This window comes from Plectropomus leopardus, chromosome 8 (genome assembly GCF_026936395.1).
Source record: "Plectropomus leopardus strain MGB_pleo_1.0 chromosome 8, ASM2693639v1, whole genome shotgun sequence".
NCBI lineage: Eukaryota > Metazoa > Chordata > Actinopteri > Perciformes > Serranidae > Plectropomus > Plectropomus leopardus.
Window position 1 is genome coordinate 7,898,451 of NC_142183.1, and position 19,564 is coordinate 7,918,014.

The 19,564-nt window shown below is 37.1% G+C and overlaps 1 protein-coding gene across 1 annotated transcript; it reads right to left on the bottom strand.

The window, feature by feature from the left end:
• Positions 1-494: 494 nt before the first annotated feature.
• On the bottom strand, positions 495-19,371 carry etfdh (electron transfer flavoprotein dehydrogenase). Its single transcript, XM_042492765.2, has 13 exons — positions 19,147-19,371; positions 18,248-18,406; positions 15,793-16,022; positions 15,500-15,581; positions 14,223-14,341; positions 12,993-13,070; positions 12,046-12,192; positions 10,942-11,082; positions 8,913-9,056; positions 6,723-6,891; positions 5,339-5,521; positions 4,070-4,291; positions 495-1,563 (listed from the first exon to the last, which is right to left on the bottom strand). Exons 1-13 carry the CDS (start codon positions 19,175-19,177, stop codon positions 1,400-1,402), a joined length of 1,869 nt encoding a protein of 622 aa, XP_042348699.1. The 5' UTR covers positions 19,178-19,371; the 3' UTR covers positions 495-1,399.
• Positions 19,372-19,564: the final 193 nt, after the last annotated feature.

Genomic DNA, 19,564 nt, shown 5'->3' on the forward strand with positions numbered 1-19,564 from the left:
AAATGTACCGATTAACTCACACAACTCCACTGCTGCTGCAAGTTTTGTGGCAGCTCAGGAGATTGTAAAGGCACGGAGAGCCGTTCACTGACAGGGAATACATGAAAGAACCATTAATTAAAATATCAGAACACCTGCTCTCGAACTTAAAATGTGCCCTTTACGCAAAGATGTAGAAATGGAAACAAAACATCACCAGTCAGCTGATCGAGGAGATCAATTTAGCTCCAGCGTATTAAGCTGCCTATCAAGAGAACGTTCTCTTTTTTTCCTTCTATAATTTCATTAATGCTACAAAACGTCATTATTTAATGAAAATACAAAGTTTGAGCACCAAGTAATCACAAGTAGCCCACTGCTGCCACCTTGTGGTAAAACCTATTAATGAGAGCTCGTTTAGACCTATTAGTAATGATAATAAGCATATTTAGACAAATATACTGTGTTACCATCATTGCAGCACTGAAAGGCTCAGATATGTTTTTCCAGACAGATTTCTTTGTTGCTTTTTTTGGCCAAATATGGCTCTTTAGTTAGTAAAGGCTGCCGACCCCTCGTTCAGTGTGTAGGATTCAGTGACATCTAGTGGTGAGGTTGCAGAATGCACGAAACATCGTTTGGTTTGTCCGTTTAGCAGAATGGGACTAATCAATATTATATTCATAATATATCGCAAAATTAGTTCAAAGAATTCTCTGTTCCACGTGTTGCAATGTTCGTAATGGCTGCAAAAAACGCTGCTGTCTACAAAACTGCTTCCATTACAAGGTACAATATTCCGACCTCCTCCACCGTCGCCTTGTTTACTGTTGTGTGAAACTTTTGACTCCGCCCTCTAGTGCCATGTATTGGCTGTATCTATGGCAACATAACGGACACATGGCATCATGCAGGCAGTGACCTTTGCAATATTTGAGCCAGATGTACCTGTTTTTTTTTGCATAAAAGGAGCATAAAAGAGTGTTTAGTTTCAGGTGTTCATACACAAATAAAAATGTTTAAATATTATATGACACTTAAAAATCCTAAATCCTACACACTGGACCTCTCAATGCCCATATTTACGATTTAACAGTAGTGATGCAAAAACTGCAAATTGTGACTAAACTTCAGTTAATATGGTCCTGAATTTTGCATTGGTTCCATAAAGCCTGTGCTACATTTGAAACTTAAATCTCACTGTATAAATTAACAAATCATTCCTATGACAAAATGCACTTTTATTTCTAATATCCTTTTTTGCAGATTTTATTTTTTTTAACCTTAAAAACAGCTAAATAGTTATTTTCTGTTTCATACTTAGGCACATTTGCCATCGCAGGCAAGTACTGCAAGACCTGAAAGCGTGATACTTTACAGTTATTTTTCTAGACAAGAAAGATTTAAAAAAACAAGTTGTTCACATTCCATTGTAGGCTGGTCCTCCGCCGCCTTCAGGCACCACCCAGTTGATGTTTTGGCTCGGGTCCTTGATATCACAGGTCTTACAGTGGACACAGTTCTGTGCGTTAATCTGCAATCGCATCCCCTCTCCTGTTTCCAGGGGAACATACTCATAGACACCTGCGGGAGGGAAAAGGTTAACTAGTTAGAGAAGAAAATTAGACACAGAGAATTTGAAATATTTTCAGAGTTCTCAAACATCTTCATGCACAAAACTTTTAAATCACTTTTCAAGGACCCAAAGTGTTTTTAAAAAAAAGTTTCTTTCCCAGTTTTCTGACATTCTCAAACATTTTAGTTTCAATATCTATTCAAGCAGAGTCTTAGCACACACAAGCTGTGTCCACAGCTACAGAAAATACATTAGCTCTTATGCTGCGTTACATAGACATTATATTGTCATTATATTACATATTAACTTCATTACACACAATACATTCTCGTGATTTTTCCAAAAATAGATATTAGCCAAAAATTTTCCAAAAACATTCATAATATCCTACTCACTGTGACTTAGCATTTTCAAGACTTTAAAAGACTGAAGACATTTTAATAACAGTTAATCCCTATTTTCTATAAGAATAAATGTAATGCCTTTAAAGACTTTTTAAGTATCTGCAGGAGCAATAAATAAATGAGGTTTATTACATAAGTGACCCTATCCTTTAGACTCTGAAGGGACAATTATGTCATCCAAAGTTTAGATAACAGCATTTCTCACAACAGTCTGCTGCTTTTTGCCATTTATACATTTCTGGAAAAAAAAAAGTTGATTCACGCCAGCCAACAATGCTGCACCCATAACCAATTATAAAAATCATTAACCTTTCTAACCCAGAGCTGCAGGGTGCAGAGTTTCTCCCCCTGCTCTTTGTCCCGGCTCACCTCTCTCTCACTGCATCCGTCCGCGTCAGCACAGCCACGGACCAAACTTTATTTAGCTTCCACAGAATTCAGTTGAAGCTGGGTAAAAATGGTTTGTATTCCTTATCTGGAGACGTGTAAACACATGCTGCTCTCAAAAGGGTTCAAATGACTGCAACTCGTTTCTACAGCAAACAACTCTTTTCTTTGCACTTTTTAAAACTTCTTTTTTTTTGTTGTTTACAATCAGATGCTGTTCCACTTCAGTTATTTCAGAACACAGGTGAGAAGCCAGCAATGCAATATTTTCTGTTTCTTAATCGAATCTGACAAAATGGGAAAGTTCTCTGAACAGTTTCGTGGTGCTGAAAATTAGCTGCCATCCGTAGAAGAAGGTAACGACCCTGAAGCATTTTCTCATTAAATTCCAGCCAGTTCCAACCAGGATGTTTGTTGTTTATTAAAAGATGGGAGTGTTTCCTGTTTTACTGGAGTGGTTGTTTACACCAGAGAGTGCCTGAACCTTTTTTTAAAAACAAAATCTCCAATTTAAACTGGTTAACTTTGCTCTGAGTGACAGCACAACCTGGACCGTCTAATTTATGTCAAAGCACAACGTTTGAGGAGTTTCGTGTAGACACTGATATTTGAAAGCTGGCAGTGTACGTTTGAAAGAGTAAAAAATCGACCCAGGAGCCATCGAGAGTCTGCAGTGGCCCAAAGCTCAGTTGAACTCTCTTTCAATCAAACTGAAAAAATGTTTTCCATGTAACCACAGCTGCTATTAAGTGTATTTTAAATGACAGCGATTGAATTAGATTCAGCGCTGCAACTAAAGCTTGTTTTCATTAACCCTTTGAGACCTGAGCATGTTAGCTTGGTTTCAAATGTCAATTTTGTCATTTGACATTTGTATAAAAACACAGAAAAATGACCTGAATGTAAAGGAATTTAAAATAACAAACATAAAACCCACAAGGAAATGACATAACAAAAAAATGCGTAAAAACAATAATGATTCTGTAATATAAATTCAAAAATACATTTTCCCTAGGTTTAAAACTAATATTTTTTATATATATATATATTTGCAATTTGCAGGACATTTCTTGGCAAGTTGCTCATTGTCTTTTATTCTATGTTTCCAAAAAAAAAAACAACCTCAAACCAGTTCACCCAGCGTTCTGAGGTCTAAATAACTGAGAAATGTATTTGAACGCAGCACAGGAAAAGTGATGCTGATCCAGGTCTCAAAGGGTGAACAGATTAATCTTCTGATAAGCTTCTCATTGACTGCTTGGTCTATAAGATATCCAAAAATAAATAAAAAAAACATTTTGGGTTTCTGTAGTTCTGCAGTGTAAGTTGAAATACTCAAAAATATATTTTTTTAAGTCAATGCAAAAAACAGCCGCACTTTTGGTGCTGGAACTGGAGAATGATCAGCATTTTGGCTTAAATTTAATTAAAATATTAATTAAATAAAAAATGTTTCATTTATTTTCTTTCCACTGGCTGATTGTTGCAGCTGCTTTTTTAAAATTAAATAGGATTTCACCCTGCAGACATGCTGAATATTTCAGGATATCAAGTTAACTTTCTGCCTCCTGAACACGTGTTTACAGTCCTGATTCACTTCTGACTCTGAATGCAACAAAACAGAGATTCACTTTCTCACTGTAGAGCGTAGAAAAGATTAACTGTTATCTGCACCCTGACCGAGTGTGTGTGGGATGCTTGTTTGACGGCGTGATGGTGTTACCTGCGGGGCAGAAACGCTGCTCAGGCCCATCGAAAACGGCCAGGTTCCTCTCGACGGGGATGCTGTCGTTCTTTAGGGTCAGGTGGGCGGGCTGGTCCCCCTCGTGATTGGTGCCGCTCAGGGCCACAGACGAGAGCAGGTCAAAGCTTATCTTGCCGTCGGGCTTGGGATATTCAATCGGTGTACAATCTTTGGCTGGTTTCAGCTGGTGTGCGTCAAGGCCTGAGACAGATGGAGCACACACAGTTACGAAATGTTGATTTTCTCTGCTGAGATAAGCTGACCTCATTCGTACCTCGGCTAAAGACAAACCACCGGTATTATTACCACGCCGAAAAACGACACAGCTCCACACTACAGGTAATTATCTTTACACAGTCAGCTATACTAAGTTTACAACTATTTCAGTATAAAAGCAAAAAACATCTTTTTATTCTTTTTATTTCACCAATGTTTTTTTTCTTTTCTTTAACCCTTTAAAACCTGAACTGACGTTGGTTTTCTTGTGCGACATTTTAACCTTTTTCATAAACTTTTAAACCTCTGAAAACTGAGCAAATCTGTTTGATTTCTTGGGAACTATGGGAAAAACATAATGACATTACGAGCAACGCGGCAAGTAAATGTCCCATGAATTGCAAAATATTAGTAAAAGGTAACAACAAAATTACGTAAAATGCAAAAAAGGGGGCTTTTAGTTTTTTTTGACAAATTAGAGAAAAATACACAAAATACAATATTTAAAATTCTTCATTTATATATTTAAAACTGTGTTACAGGAAAAGAAATATGCATCACTTTTAGCATTTTTAAGGACTTTTTGTTTTGTTTTGTTTATTCTGTTTGTGCTAGTTTTCAGGTAATTTTTTTTCAGTTTCTGGTTTATTTTTGGGCCATTTCTTGCTAAACAACATTCTTTTATTGACTGATTGATTGTTGAGTCTCATTTGGAAGTTGTCACATACTGTGAACTTGAGTTGGTGCTTCAGTCCGACCATCAACCAAACATGGCGGTATTTGACAACCTGGGAATGAGTCTCAAAAATCAACTAAAAGTTGCATAATGTTGCTTTAAGTTTCTTATTGCCTTCTCCCCATGTTTTTGAAAGAAATCAAGCCAATTTGCAGAGGTTTTAAAGGGTTAAAATGACTCAGTCAAACATGAGCTTTCATGTAACACATGATTATTATTCTTTTTGTCTACAAGTGATCTTTTTTCCTGCTGTTGCACCATGAGAGAGACCAACACAGAGATTCTGTGATACTCACCACAGTGTTTGAGTGTCCACGGCTCTTTTCCTCTGAAGATCCAGTAGAAGACTCCCGTGTAGACCATGCCACCGTACAGGCCAAAGTAATTGTGGAAGGACGGCCTGATGTTTCTTACTGCGTGCAGCTCTTTCCACACCCACGAATTCTTCAAGCTCTCAGCGTATTCAGGTACATGGAGTCCTGAGAGGATTTAAAAAATAAATAAACAAATTCAAGGATTTCATTTCTGCTCTGCTGCTGTCATGTTTACGTTTCTACACATTTGTAGCACAAAGCCTTGATTGATTTTGCCCTTGCCGAGTAAAAATTTGAAAAAGAATGACTGTATTTTGTCATATTTGTACAGGTATGAAGGTTAAGTTTTGACGTTAGATTTCTGTGAGGCAGCTCGATTAAAGCAGAATATTTCATTCAATAAATACATGTTGTGAATTTTGGAAGTGATAACATCTATCTTTTTTTCAAGATTTTTTCAGTTTTGCACTTGAAAATGCTCTGAAGTTACTGGAAATGTTTGAATAACACAAGTGATCAATGTGTCACAGTCAACACTGGAATAAAATTCTATAAATAGTATAACACTAATAGTATTAGTCTGGCCTAATCTTTATCTGCAGCTGTGCAGAAATACCTGAATTAAACAGAACGTACAGTCGTGCAAAAGTTACAAAAGGTTAAAAAAGAAAAGAAAAAAACATGCTGCACAGAATTTGAATATCTGTCTAGAATTAATGTCAACATTATGAATTAAACTTCAAAGCTTCAACAACTATTTGGTACAGATCTACAACTAAGAGTAATGAAGTCATTTGGGTGAAGTCAACTATACCTGAAAGAATTTAATATTTGTAATATTTAATATTTTGTTTCCCAACTACTGACAATTTGTATTTAAAAAGTCTATTCTTGTTCTAAAAAAATTATTAAAAAGATTTCATAAATAAGTCACTGCAGTGCCACAAAGACCATAGATCCTTTGGTCATGACTCTTGAGATTGTTCTCAATGACGATTTTATGACACAGTAACAGTTTTTTATTGATATGACTGCCAGAATTTGTCCCCTTTGTTAAGTTTTCTAAGGTTGCTTTAAAAAAACTCATATGAAAAGAGTTTATTACTTCATTTTTTATGGCTGACAAAAGTTACAACATCTGACATTCGACCTCTTATAGCTTTTTTTGCAGAGTTTGATCTTACGTAACTTCAGAGTTAATGTCATTTTCCCTGTAAGATGTTACCAGCATGTTATTTACTTCCTGTATAGCATGGTTTCTAAATTTCACTGACCATAACAAGCTGCAACCCATCATGCAGTATCTGGAATGAAATACATACATGGTGGTACTATGATGAACACTACTGGGTCTTAAATTCGGTACCTGCTGTCTCTGACTGCGGGTCCTCGGCTGTGACTTTGGGGAAAATGGCCTCAGCAGCCAGCATGCCGCTCTTCATGGCTGTGTGGGTGCCTTTGATCTTTGGCACGTTCATGAAACCGGGGCTGCAGCCGATCAGCAGCCCTCCAGGGAACGTCAGCTTTGGGATGGACTGGACAGGAAGAGGAGAGAGTTCGTGCCCATTTGCAATTTTTTTTGCCATCAGCTTGCTGAGATCTTAAACTTTTACAGTGAAAAATTCTTCTGAGTGACCTCCTGTTAGTCCTTCATCCATTTTCTTGTCACATTTTTTCCTAATATAACAGCACTTCATTAGTCTGAGGAGAAAATTACTCTATATTTTAAACAGCTGATATTACTTGGCTGTGAATTATGTTGATAAGGAGAAAAACATTCTAGTTTAATCATTTTTGAAATCATATTCCAATCTGAAATCTTTGTCCAATAAGAGTGATATCACTTATAGATAGAAATTACTGATTACACTTACTGATAGATCAAAAGACGTTATCGGTCCTTGCCTTAAGATTTTCAGAATAAAAATGCACTAATAACTAAAATTACTGCCTCTGCCAACCACACACCACTGCAGCACAGAAGATCTATACAACAGGTGAGTAATGGCCAAAAAAACGGTTTTTTACAGAGCACTACAATGTCACAGTGAAGGTGACCTTTGACCTTTTGGAAATAAAATGTCATAATTTCCTCATTTTATCCTGTTAGACATTTGTGTGTAATTTAGTCAGAATTCATGTATAATTTCTTTAATTGTGGTCAAAACATGTTTTGTGAGGTCACAGTGACCTTTGACTTCAAAATTCTTATCAGTTCATTTCTGAGTGCAAGTGAACGTTTGTGCCAAATTTTAAGAAACTTCTTCAAGGCTGTCTTGAGATATTATGTTCACAAGAATGAAATGGATAAAAGGTCGCAGTAACCTTGACCTCTGTCCACCAAAATCAAATCAGTTCATTGTTAAATCCAAGTGGACTGTTGTGCCAAATTTTTAAGAAATTCCTTCAAGGTGTTTTTAAGATTCTGTATTCTTCTGGGACCCTCAAGACATCAGGAGCCGTCCCAACACTGAGGACAAAACATGGTGAAGCAGCATTTTGTTATCATGCAGCACAAACCTGGAATAACCTGCCAGTTAATGCTAGAAAAGCCTCGACTCTGACCGGTTTTAGGTCAAAGCTAAACATTTTTTACACGGCCTACTCCACCAAACGAATGACTGCAAACTTTTTTTAATCTTGAGTTTAAATCATTTTAAATAATCTTTTTAGCTTTGCACCTCTTGTTTGCACTTTTAATAGGGATTTTGATTTTTAATAATTTAGTAATCAATTTTACCTTTTTATCTTCTCTTTTATTGCAATTCTGTATCCTTTATTATGCTTTTATATTTTTATTGCTCTGTAGAGCACTTTGAATAGCCCTGCTGTATGAAATATAACTATACAAATAAAGCTGCCTTTCCTTTGCTTTGCCATTCACAAGAATGTGACAGATGAGGTCACAGTGACCTTGACCTTTGACCCATGACCACCAAAATTTAATCAGTTCATTGTTAAGTCCAAGTCTCTAATCTGTGGCTTTTGATGATTCCTCCGTCTGCATCAGGCTGTCCATCACATTCTTGTGAAGGCAATATCTTGAAAGTGATGGACAGCCTGATGCAGACGGAGGAATCATCAAAAGCCACAGATTAGAGAAATCAAACCGACCACTTCAAATACTCAAAGATGCTTTAGATGTAAATAATAACTAAACCAAACACTCAGTAATCTATCAGTGGTAGCAAAAATATTTCAATAAACAGATCTAATTAGCAGCTTGTTTCAACATTGATTTGCTTGCTGAGTAAATTAGATTCTAAATGACTTCTGCTGATGAATTTTTGAACATCCCTGTAGAGAAATTGCCTACTTTAATGGAGTCACACGCAACAGTTTTCCCCGTATTACACAAAAATATTCTTCCAGTACGTCTGTCGGTTTCTTCAGTGACATAGCTGCTCTCACATTCAATCTTTTGACATTTAGATTCAGTCAGTTTTAGGGTTTGAGCTAGTTAACAGGTACATGTGATGATCAGGTTTTCTGCCAGTATGCTTATTGATAATGATAATGATAATGATAATGATAATATCTAACACAGACATATTACCTGTAATCCTCCCTCGTTCAGTGCCCTGGCTCCGTATGCAATCCTGGTGCCTCCCTCCAGTGTGGGAGCTACAGAGGGATGATGCTTCCAGCGCTGAAACTCCCTGAAGGGGCTCAGGTAAGGGTTGGTGTAGTCCAGACCAACCTGGAGTGGATAAAAGTGCCAGTCTTTAAAATAATAGTAATAATAGTAATATAACAAACACAGCAGACAAATATGAGTGAAAGGTTAATCATTTTCTCAATCTAATGTTGCTTGGAAATTAATTCAAATTCAATACATTTTTTCATATCTTGTGTTTGTGTTGCATCTTTGCCGTCAATCTAGAACAATGTTTCTCAACCTCGTGTCAAGGATTCCCAAAGTGATACACATTAGGTCACGGACCCCCATTTGATAAGATTTTTGCTACAGGGACCTCCATCTGAGAAGAGTTTGGTTATTAGACATAATTAAGACCATATTTCTATAGGAAATATTTGTAGAGGAAGTGAAACTTGTCACTCAGTCTTTTGATTCTTATTCACATTTGGCTCACTTCTATAATGAATCTTTTTTAAATGTTTTTTTGGGGGGGATTTTTGCCTTTATTGGGACAGGCCAGCATTAGTGTGAAAGGGGGAGATAGAGGGGATTGTGATAAATAATTTAATAGTGACAATAAACATTTCCCCATTTTTCTAAGGAACCCTTCGAACTCCCTCAAGGATCCCTGAGGGTCTTTTTCTTTTAATCAACTTCAATGCCCCTAAAAAACTGGCTTCCTACTGGTCCAAACACATGGTCCTGATTTATCTTTAGTCATTAGTTCAATCTCCACAAATTGTAAATAACCACATATTCAAATTTATTTAACAAAATATAAAATGTTGATCTAAAACACATAGAAATAAAACTTTTTGCAAGAATAAACAAAAACGGCAATTCAATGTACCTACAAAATACTGTGTTTTTTTGTATCACTTGACATGTTCACAGTCACAGGTCCATTCAGAATGGACCCACTTTAGGACCGCGAGCCAACAATTTTGGAACCACTGCCCTCGAACAAATTTAAGTTACAGGATATAATCTTGAGAGGCATGACTTGTCTTTATATAGCTAACAAAGTTCACGATGCACGTCAGTGGATGAAACAGACAAGGTCAAAAACCTCTGACGTCCTCTTAATTTATCTTGTGATGAGTCTGAAATCGCAGGAAGCAGGGGAAAGCTTTTAGTGGCAGGAACTGGAGGACTGGTTGGTCAGGATACTAAAACACAGCTGAGAATATGGGCCTTTAAAAAATTGTCTGGCAAAGCTCAAGAGGATCTGTAACAGTGGAAGCAACTTTCTCAGTCCATGAGTGCAGAATGGCAGAGGTATACATAATAATTTAAGCTTTTATTTTTGTTATGAGGGGTATTGCAAGTAAACAAATGCTAAATGTGTAACCTATTTGAAATGAACCACTTGAAGCCTGAGCAAGTTGCAAATAGTCAAGAAAAAATGCTTTAAAATTGTAATAATTCTGTTAAATAATTTTAAATTAATAATTATGATCATTATAAGCATACTTTAATTTAAAACAGTGTCCCTAGCTTTTTTTTTTTAAATTCCTCTTTTTTTTATACAAATTGCAGGACATTTCAAGTTGATCATTGCCTTTTCCCCATGTTTTCAAGACAATAAACCACCACAACTCAGCACAAGAAAGCGATGTTGTTCCAGGTTTTAAAGGGTCAAACATATAACAGATTAAAGGGTTTGGATACTGTAGGCACACACACATACATTTTGTGCTGTATTCTAATATGATAATCTAATGTACATTTACACACTAGATTTCACAGTTAAATGTAAAGGATCAAGTCAAGGTTTTATTTGTCTTTCCTCTGCAGGATAAAATACAAACAAGTGATAATGTAAAGCTGCCAACAGCATGACTGTTTATTCAAAAGCTCAAGCTGCAGTTATTTGCTGCCGGTGTGACTTTCAGCTGTTATGTGTGTTTACATCATTTGTCAGAATGTATTCAAAGCTACTCACCACAAAGCCCAGCGCCACCAGTGGCTCTCCCTCATTCAGGTGATACAAAAAGGATCCTCCATATGTGTTTCTGTCCAGGGGCCAGCCCACTGAATGCTCCACTCTGCCCGGTCTCCACTTCTTCTCATCAATCGTCCACACCTTTAAAAAAAATTAAAAATAAAATATCCATGTCTGTGAAAACGAGGACGCTTCACACGTCCTCCCCCCGGCAGCTCAAAAGATCTCTAAAATCAGCAGTTTCAATTCAGTATCTGACTAAATGTCTCCCATTCTCTTTTGCCGAGTTATGATGCTGAGTAAGGGCCAGAAAATGTTTTGTGAGGTTGCAGCAACCCCGACTTTTGACCGTCAACCACCAAATTTTAAACAGATCATTCTTCAAGTCCAAGTGGATGTTTGTGCTAAATTTGAGGAAATTCCCCCAAGTGTTTTTCACCACGATAATGAAAAGGATTCAGGATCACCTTGATATCTGACCACCAAAATCTTTTTAGTTCACCCTTGAATCCAGGTGAACGTTTGTGCCAAATTTGAATACAATTTCTCAAGGTGTTCTTGAGATATCACGTTCACAGCGACCCTTATCCTTGACCTTTGATCACTGAAAACCAATCAGTTCATACATAAGTCCAAGTGGGTATTTGTGCCAAATTTGAAGAAACTCCCTGAGGGTGCTCATGAGATATTGCATTCAGGATAATGGGACAGACGGAGAGAACATACAAAAACATAATGCCTCCAGTCACGCCGATCATGCGCAGAGGGTCAAACAGCGAATAAAAGTTATTGACTCCTTTAAATTCGTCCATTCAAACTTTCCAACTCTGCTGTACAAGGGCGAGCATGCCATTTTAATTTTTGGAACTGTTTTTTAGTGTGACTTGACGCATGAATTCACACCAGATATTAAACGCAGTGTTAAATCTCCAGTGTCGAAACAAAATTACCTCAACAACCCTTTGATCGTCTCCTCAGGACAGACTTTACTCATTAGGAACATCAGTCAAACCAGATTAAGGGGAAACTAAATTAAGGCCACAAGCAAAGTGACTGATTACTCTCTCCAGCATTAGCCTTCTGTGTGTGGTACATGATTTTTACCTCCTTCAGGCCGATGGCGTACGTCTGAGGTTCACAGTTCTCACGCAGGTTGAATTGCTTGTAAAGCTGCTTGGCCAAGTGTCCGTGACAGCCTTCTCCAAACAACGTGACTTTAGCATGGAGCTCCATTCCTCTCTCAAAAACATCCTGAAACAAGGACACATATTTTAGATTGGGTAATTTATTTAGAAACTTTTATTTGTTCTTAGTTTATATTCCTCTTTTTTCTGTAAATAATAATGTAAAATTATTGATGTTTGATTTTGGGTATGTGGGTGTACGCATATATGTTTATATATTTAAAATAATTGGGAAGCTGTTGATTAAAATTCAGTTTATGGAGAAGGGGTTAAATATGTTTGTACTTCTCACTCCTTTTTGACTGTGTAAACCAAGTCATCATGTGTTTGACCATTTATTTTGCTTTATGTTTTTCATTGTCTGCAAATATTACTTTTCTTTTTTTGTCTGTGTGCTTGTTTATATAATCATTTCTCTATTTTCTCGTACATGCTTGAAATTAAATCAAATCAAATAAAAAAAAAGCTACATAAAAAAGATACATGTACAAAAACATAAAATCCTACTTTCCTAAAGAAAGTTTCTAAATGGAAATGCTAATTTACTGAATGATGTACACAACATAATACTGCCCTAGTATACAATAAACTGCTACATGTAACAACATACTGCATTATACACTATTGTTATATGACTGAATACATTTTTTTTTTTTTTTTAAAGATGGTGCCCCTTTGAAGGATAGTTTCAAGGAGGTCAGTATATAGACATGCTTAAGTGATGTGTCAAAACAAGTTCTTGTGCTCTTACTGGTTTATTTCTCCTTTATGTACTTTTTCATAGATGTTTCTGATGTATGGGAGCTTTCTTATGTGGGATCAGCTGGACTGAATTATTAAACTAATTTGTTCTGTTCTGCACAATACCTTCGGTGAGCCGTCTTTGGCGATGCCTACGTCGTTGGTGGCGATTCCTTTTACACTTCCGTCTTCGTGAAACAAAACCTTAACAGAAGCAATATAGATACAACACTTTGAACTGTGAACGTGTTAATTAAAATGACACAAACCGGAGCACTGATTATATTGCTATACGCTCGACAAATGACGTGCACTGATATAGCTCAACCTATAATAGTTGATACAATCATTATTTAAAAATTCAAGTGTTTGTCTGTAAATGATTATGGTCTTTTAGATCTTTTGTGACCATGCATATTTTTTTAACTGGTTAACCATTTGTCCTCTTTGCATTAATTATGGTGGGGGACAAGAATATGAGGTAGCCCAATTGTTGTGTTAGCATTAAATAACACATCTGTATCTATTCACAGAGATAATCACATGCATTACAAATGTGCATAAATCTACATTTAAATAGCGACATGGAATGAAACACAAAAAAACGTCTTAATTATACAGATGAGGAATGTTTACTCAGGGGAACCCAGGATAACCACATTAGTGTGATATGCCCAGCTGAAACTTTTAAACAAAATTAAATTGCACAGTATTCAAAATAATTTTCCAACCTCCACCCCTGCCCACCAATCAGTGTATTTGTTGTGTAAGGTATAAAATTAGAATTGGATCTATATGTTATATTAATTTTATTCATATTTTGTTTATTTCTTTATTTTACCTTTTATATTTTATTTGTGGTTTTATTATTTTCATTGCCTCTGCTGTCGTTTTTATATTGATATTTTACGTCCTGCATCTTGCATTATTTGTCCTCAACTCAAGCCTACTTTCATCTCACTTGTGTTCAATAGGACTGTTTTGCTTTCTATTGTTGTATTGCCATTTATGTATGCCATTTCTGCTTTGCTTTGTTTGTCAAAGCACTTTGTAAACGCAAAGGTGCTATATAAACTAAGGTTTTTATCATTATTATTTCCCCCCTTTTTCCCCCTTAAATAACAATACAGACCATAGATAGAAGTGCTTCTTATGGGTTTTTGTATACTGCGATTTGCATCGATGCAATAAGCATTGATTAACTAATATGAATATAAGAACATAACCATAGCATAGGTTTTGTCAATTGTCGCATTCATAACATTTCTTAACTAAAGGAAAAATGTGTTTAAGGGTTTGGGATTTGTATCACAAACTGTCATACAGTGCATCAAAGAAATTCAGAGGAGGTCTCACCTCAGCTGCAGCGTATCCTGGGTACAGCTCCACTCCGAGCTCCTCGGCCTGCTCCCCCAGCCAACGCACAAAGTTCCCCAGCCTCACTATGTAGTTACCATGATTCACCATGGGCAGACCTGCAGGCAACAAGATAAATCTCAGCCCAAAACCACTGACTGTAATGTTTCCACCTTTTTTGTCAAGACACACTTTTCTTGATAGAAAGTTTCCTCAGTTTAAAATTTTAGTGGTTTGGCATCCGCTATGATTATATTCAGACTGCGCCTTTGAATAATGTTGCATCTTTCTCTCGTATTTATTCAGAAATATAATATGTCTGCACACTCTAAACACCAGCACTGAAATCTAGATGCATCCACTCTGTTCGTTTAAATTGCCCTGCTCTGTTTGGAGCACAGTCATTTTTGGAAATGTCACAAAATCAGCGAAGCTCATCTCAGACCAAAGAAGTGCAACAGGATGAGTTGAAAGCTTTCAGCCACTTGCAATGTGTCTATCTGCAGCGTTCTGACAACCTGCCAGTTTATATCAATCTCACTAGACGATACAGTGTATTGTCTCCATAGCAACAAGTCTGTACTTCTGACTTCCAGCTTTTCAGGCTTATTTTCCTCCAACCATTGTTTATTCTGATTAAACTGACTTGGCATTAAGCTGTTTTACAGAAAAGCCCTGAATTCACATTCAGTGGATTAAATGGACATGTATCATTTGATAGCAATCGCAATAAAACAACAGAGTCCATAAAAACAAATAACCAACGGCAATGCCTGCCAAGAGGCATAAATAGCAATAAAAACAGTAAAAAGATGATTAAGTGAATTAATGAATGAATGATACATAACAACAACAGCAAAAAAACAACAAAAGACAATAAAAAAACTATCATGTCTGTGAATTAATCAGAGCAGGAGCACTGTACAATAATAATATCATCTAGCGTACACTTAAAATGATCTACTGACACATACCTGTCTAATTTCATTATCTCCTGTATCATCTTCCATTTATTTGGTGACCCCCCCCCCCCAATAAATATCAGTTTATCAAGCTCAGTAGTGAACTGAGGAATTTCAAGTAATAAAAATTCCTGTGAATGTGTGTGATGAGAAATGGATTTGATTTTTAAAAAGAGAGGTGAGGTAAACAGAAGCTCCCCTTATTCAAAGGTGATGAATGGCAAAAAAGCTCTACAGACCACCGATGTAGGTCACAAAGTGAGAGAGCAGTTCAACATTTTTCTTTCAATTTAAATAGAATAAACAGGATTTTACCTGGCAGAATGGGGATGGGGATTCTGTGTTTCTTCGTTAAAATGCTGAACACATCTTCTGTCACTGGAGTGTTCAGGGGTGCCTGAGGTAAAAGCGCAGTGTGTTTTGTTGAGAGTTTGACTTATCAGGAATTTGTGAGTACATGCTGTGTTCCAGTTAGTACAGTATGTGTAGCTTTGTTAAATATAGCACTGCTGACGAACAGACGAAGACAATAACATGGAGCATCTGAGGTAACCATCTAATGAAAGGTAAGGCACACACCAACTCTCACTGTTGAATAAGACACTCACCCCTCGTTCCTTCCAATCAGGAAAGAGTTCGTTGAGGGCGGTGGGCTCCAGACAGGCACCTGACAGGGTGTGTGCTCCAATCTGAGACGCCTTCTCCACAAGGCACACTCGCAGCTCCTTCTCGTGTTCGTTAGCTAGCTGTTTCAGACGGATGGCTGCTGAAAGACCAGCAGGGCCCCCGCCTACTATCACCACATCGGCCTCGTCTGCAAACCTCTCCATTTCGACCCCTGGAAAAGGGACATAAGAGAGAAATGCTGAGGAACAAGAAAGGCACTGCATTCTCATTTAGCTTGTAATATTTCAAAAGGATAAGTAGAGCTGCATGTGGCACAAAACTTGACAGGATAAGTGAGGGTTCATTTTATGGTGGGGAGATAATGACAAAAATTGTGAATTTAAGAGTTATCAAGCTTTAAAAAAATATTACATTAAATTAATTTTCTACTTTCATTGAGTTATTTTTTTTTTCAGCATCAGTACTAATCAGGAATATCAAATATTCATTAATTTTCAGAATTTTAACGCTTTAAATGAAAGGTTTTTATCATGATGCCACTATGTTTTATATGAAAAAAAGAACACATACACAAAAAATAATTTTTTTCAATTTATCACATACAAAGTAAATTATTTTTATTTTCACAGCCTGGTATATGTCAATGATTTGCAGCAACATTGATTTTGACATTGCACTTCTCATGGCATGTATTTTCTCCATAAGCCAAACATGGTTAAAAAAAGACGTCATCAGGTAGAAAATAGTAAAAAATACAAAAACCCAGAAATAATACAGTGCATGTTTTTATGCTTTGATGGCTTTGGGATCAAAAATTGCAGTTTGAATGGGGTTCAACAACACTTTTTTTTTTTAACCTTATGAATGCCACAATTTTGTTTACACAGTGTATTTTAGGCTTATTGGGGCTGAGCTGGAAATTCCAAGATTAAACAAAATACACAGTCATACAAATGTTTATGCCATATGCATGAACACAGCCAAAATGATCAAAAAGTAAAGAATGAAAAGGGCGTTAAGTGCGCCAAACGGTCTAAGGGTTAAAACAGGCAAAGAAAAAAAGACTTCTAAAATCCTAAATCCTAAAAGTGGTGTTCATTTGTGAAAATGAACATTTGTTTTCCACAGAGCTTATTTGCTAGTCATCAAACATCCAACGAGGAAACCAGGGCAAAACTAACTTCTGTGTCAGCCTACAGTAAAACGCAATCTCCGGGGCACTCTGTCATACAAAATGATATAGGCCAAAATTTAAATTTTAAAAGGAAATCATCAAATGAAGGGCATAAAAAAGGTTATATTTTATTAATGCTTCAGTTGTCGAGCATGTCTAACTGGCATGAGCACTTTCATTAGATGCATATCATAAGTTAAAAGCAAACTATAAGCTTTATTGTGCTGCAGAAAAATAGACAAACATATAATCAATAGTCCTGTCCACATACAACTCAGAACTCTGGCTAATGGATCATCCTATTATATGAAGACAAGGTTACTTTTACTTAATGTAAACACCGTATCCCATGTATGGGCAAGAACAAGACTATTTTCATGACAGTGACATGGGAGTGTGCATAAAGATGTTTTTGTGTCTAGGTGATCAATTAGGTTTTGAAACTGGTGAAGTATTTAGAGAGTGCAAAGAAAGTGGTTGTTATGTAATCACTTGAGGCATTTAGGCTACGTCAATATACGCCCACTTAAGTTGCTTGTTTTTTAACAAATAGGCTCAGATTATTATTCATGGTGTCTGACAACATTAGGGAAAGGATCCCTACAGAGAAAGACCTTTTTGTTAAAGAGTAAGATCATTTTTGTTTAACCAGGATCAGCCACAAAATCACCATGGCCAAAGCTACTGCACTTCATTTATATAAAAAGTAATTTTAGTGTGTATAGAGGCAGCACATTTTTACATCTAACTGGGTGAATTATGGGTTTATCTCAACCAAACCAGAGTTGGTGATAGTTGGAACAGTGGAAAGACGAACAAAGACGTTTTTTAGATGGTTTTTACTGTTTGTGTCAAGTACTGATTATTTGAATGGAGTCTGCTGGGTTTGGCAATTGCAATCTGTGGGGGAGTTTCTGATTAAACAAAAAGGATCTTACTCTTTCTCAAATATCTCTTAAATAATGTTGGCAAATATTTATGATAACAATCTGAGCCTGTCAGTGGCAAAAACTAGCACTTTTAGTGGACAGACATTGATGAATTGCAGCCTATTTTGCAGCTGCAGCACTCTTTCTAAATAGATCACATAAGACACAAAAACATGGGTAAATAGGGTCCAAGTTGGAAAAAAACATTAAACCCTTTAATGACAGGACTCAAAGAAGATCAAGCTGCAAAAAGTTTTATTGGATGTTTCAATCACCACAATGGCCAGAAGAAGCCTTGATTTTAAAGCTACTTTAGGTAGTGCAGGGTCTTACCTTCCCATCTTGAGTCTTTGTCTCTAGGATGGATAGTGTAGTGTGTAGTGATGCGGGTTGTTGACACTGAGGAGCACGTCCGCCTGTTTAATGCTGTGTACATCTGAGGGGCAGCATGATCTGTCTGTACAGTCTTCAGTGCCCTGATGCACCTGTGGGCTGCAAGAGAGAAAACAGCACCCAGTCAAAACCAGCTGAAACTGGTGGGCAGCATGTGTCTGTATACCATAAAGATAGTGTGCTCACTGGTTTGGTTAACCCTTATCTGGTTACTAAATAATACACATTGAATAATGACAAATAAATGCAAGCATTAACAGTGTAGGTGGCACAATGTAGCAAGGGGAGTTGTGAGAACATGACACCTAAACAAGATCAAGAAACAGCTGTAGATGTGGCTAATTAAGTGAAAATGGTAAGCAGCTGTGACACCAGCAGCAGTAGCACCATGCTAGCTAGTTTTTTTTAGACCACCGCTAAGCTAAATTCAAAGTGACCAAACATCTTTTTTAGGAAGCAAAACACTTCCCATAACTCCCAAAACAATGATTGTCGACTAACAACAGCAGTACATTTCTGAAACAGCGTAATTTAGACGTAAAACTACAGACAAGGGCACTGTTCAAGTGACCTATATATTGGTTCAACTTTAACCTACATTTTAGCTTAATGCTAACACATAAATGCAGCACTGTTTGGCCACGCTAGCGTTTGTTAAAAGCCTCAAAACATATTAAGGTACGTATAAAAATAATTTCCACTATCTATAACAGACTGTAGTAAGCATATCAATGTGTAGCGACATCTGTCAACACTGTCGGTTCAAAAAGTTACTAGCTTCGTCCACGTCAAACACAGCAGGCTCTCAGTGTTAGCTAACTAGCCGTTAGCAGACCTACCTTTACTTGTATATCTGCTAGCGGGAAACATAGTGTGTCAGCTCGTGCACGCTCACGAGACACCAGCGGTTTTTCCTTTTTTAAATGAGCAGAGTTGCAGTCGTGGTGTCGTCGCCTCGTAGCCAGTGAACAAGCTTGTGTAACCCGCCTGCTGGGCAAACAAATGTTGAGCGGAGACACCTTACAAAATACGTCTCATAACACAGACACTCAGGAGCGTCAAAAGCTGCGCTGCTGCTGCTGCGCAGAGAGGCAACTGCGCAAGCGTAGATCTCTATACGCCTCTCTGTCTGAGCTCAGGTAAATGTGAGCTGCTGATGTTTAGGAATCTGGTATTGTCTAAAGTCATCCCAGGACAATGTCTAGTAGACAGTGTCTACCCGTTGACCATGCCTAACTCAGAGATTAGCAGGGACAC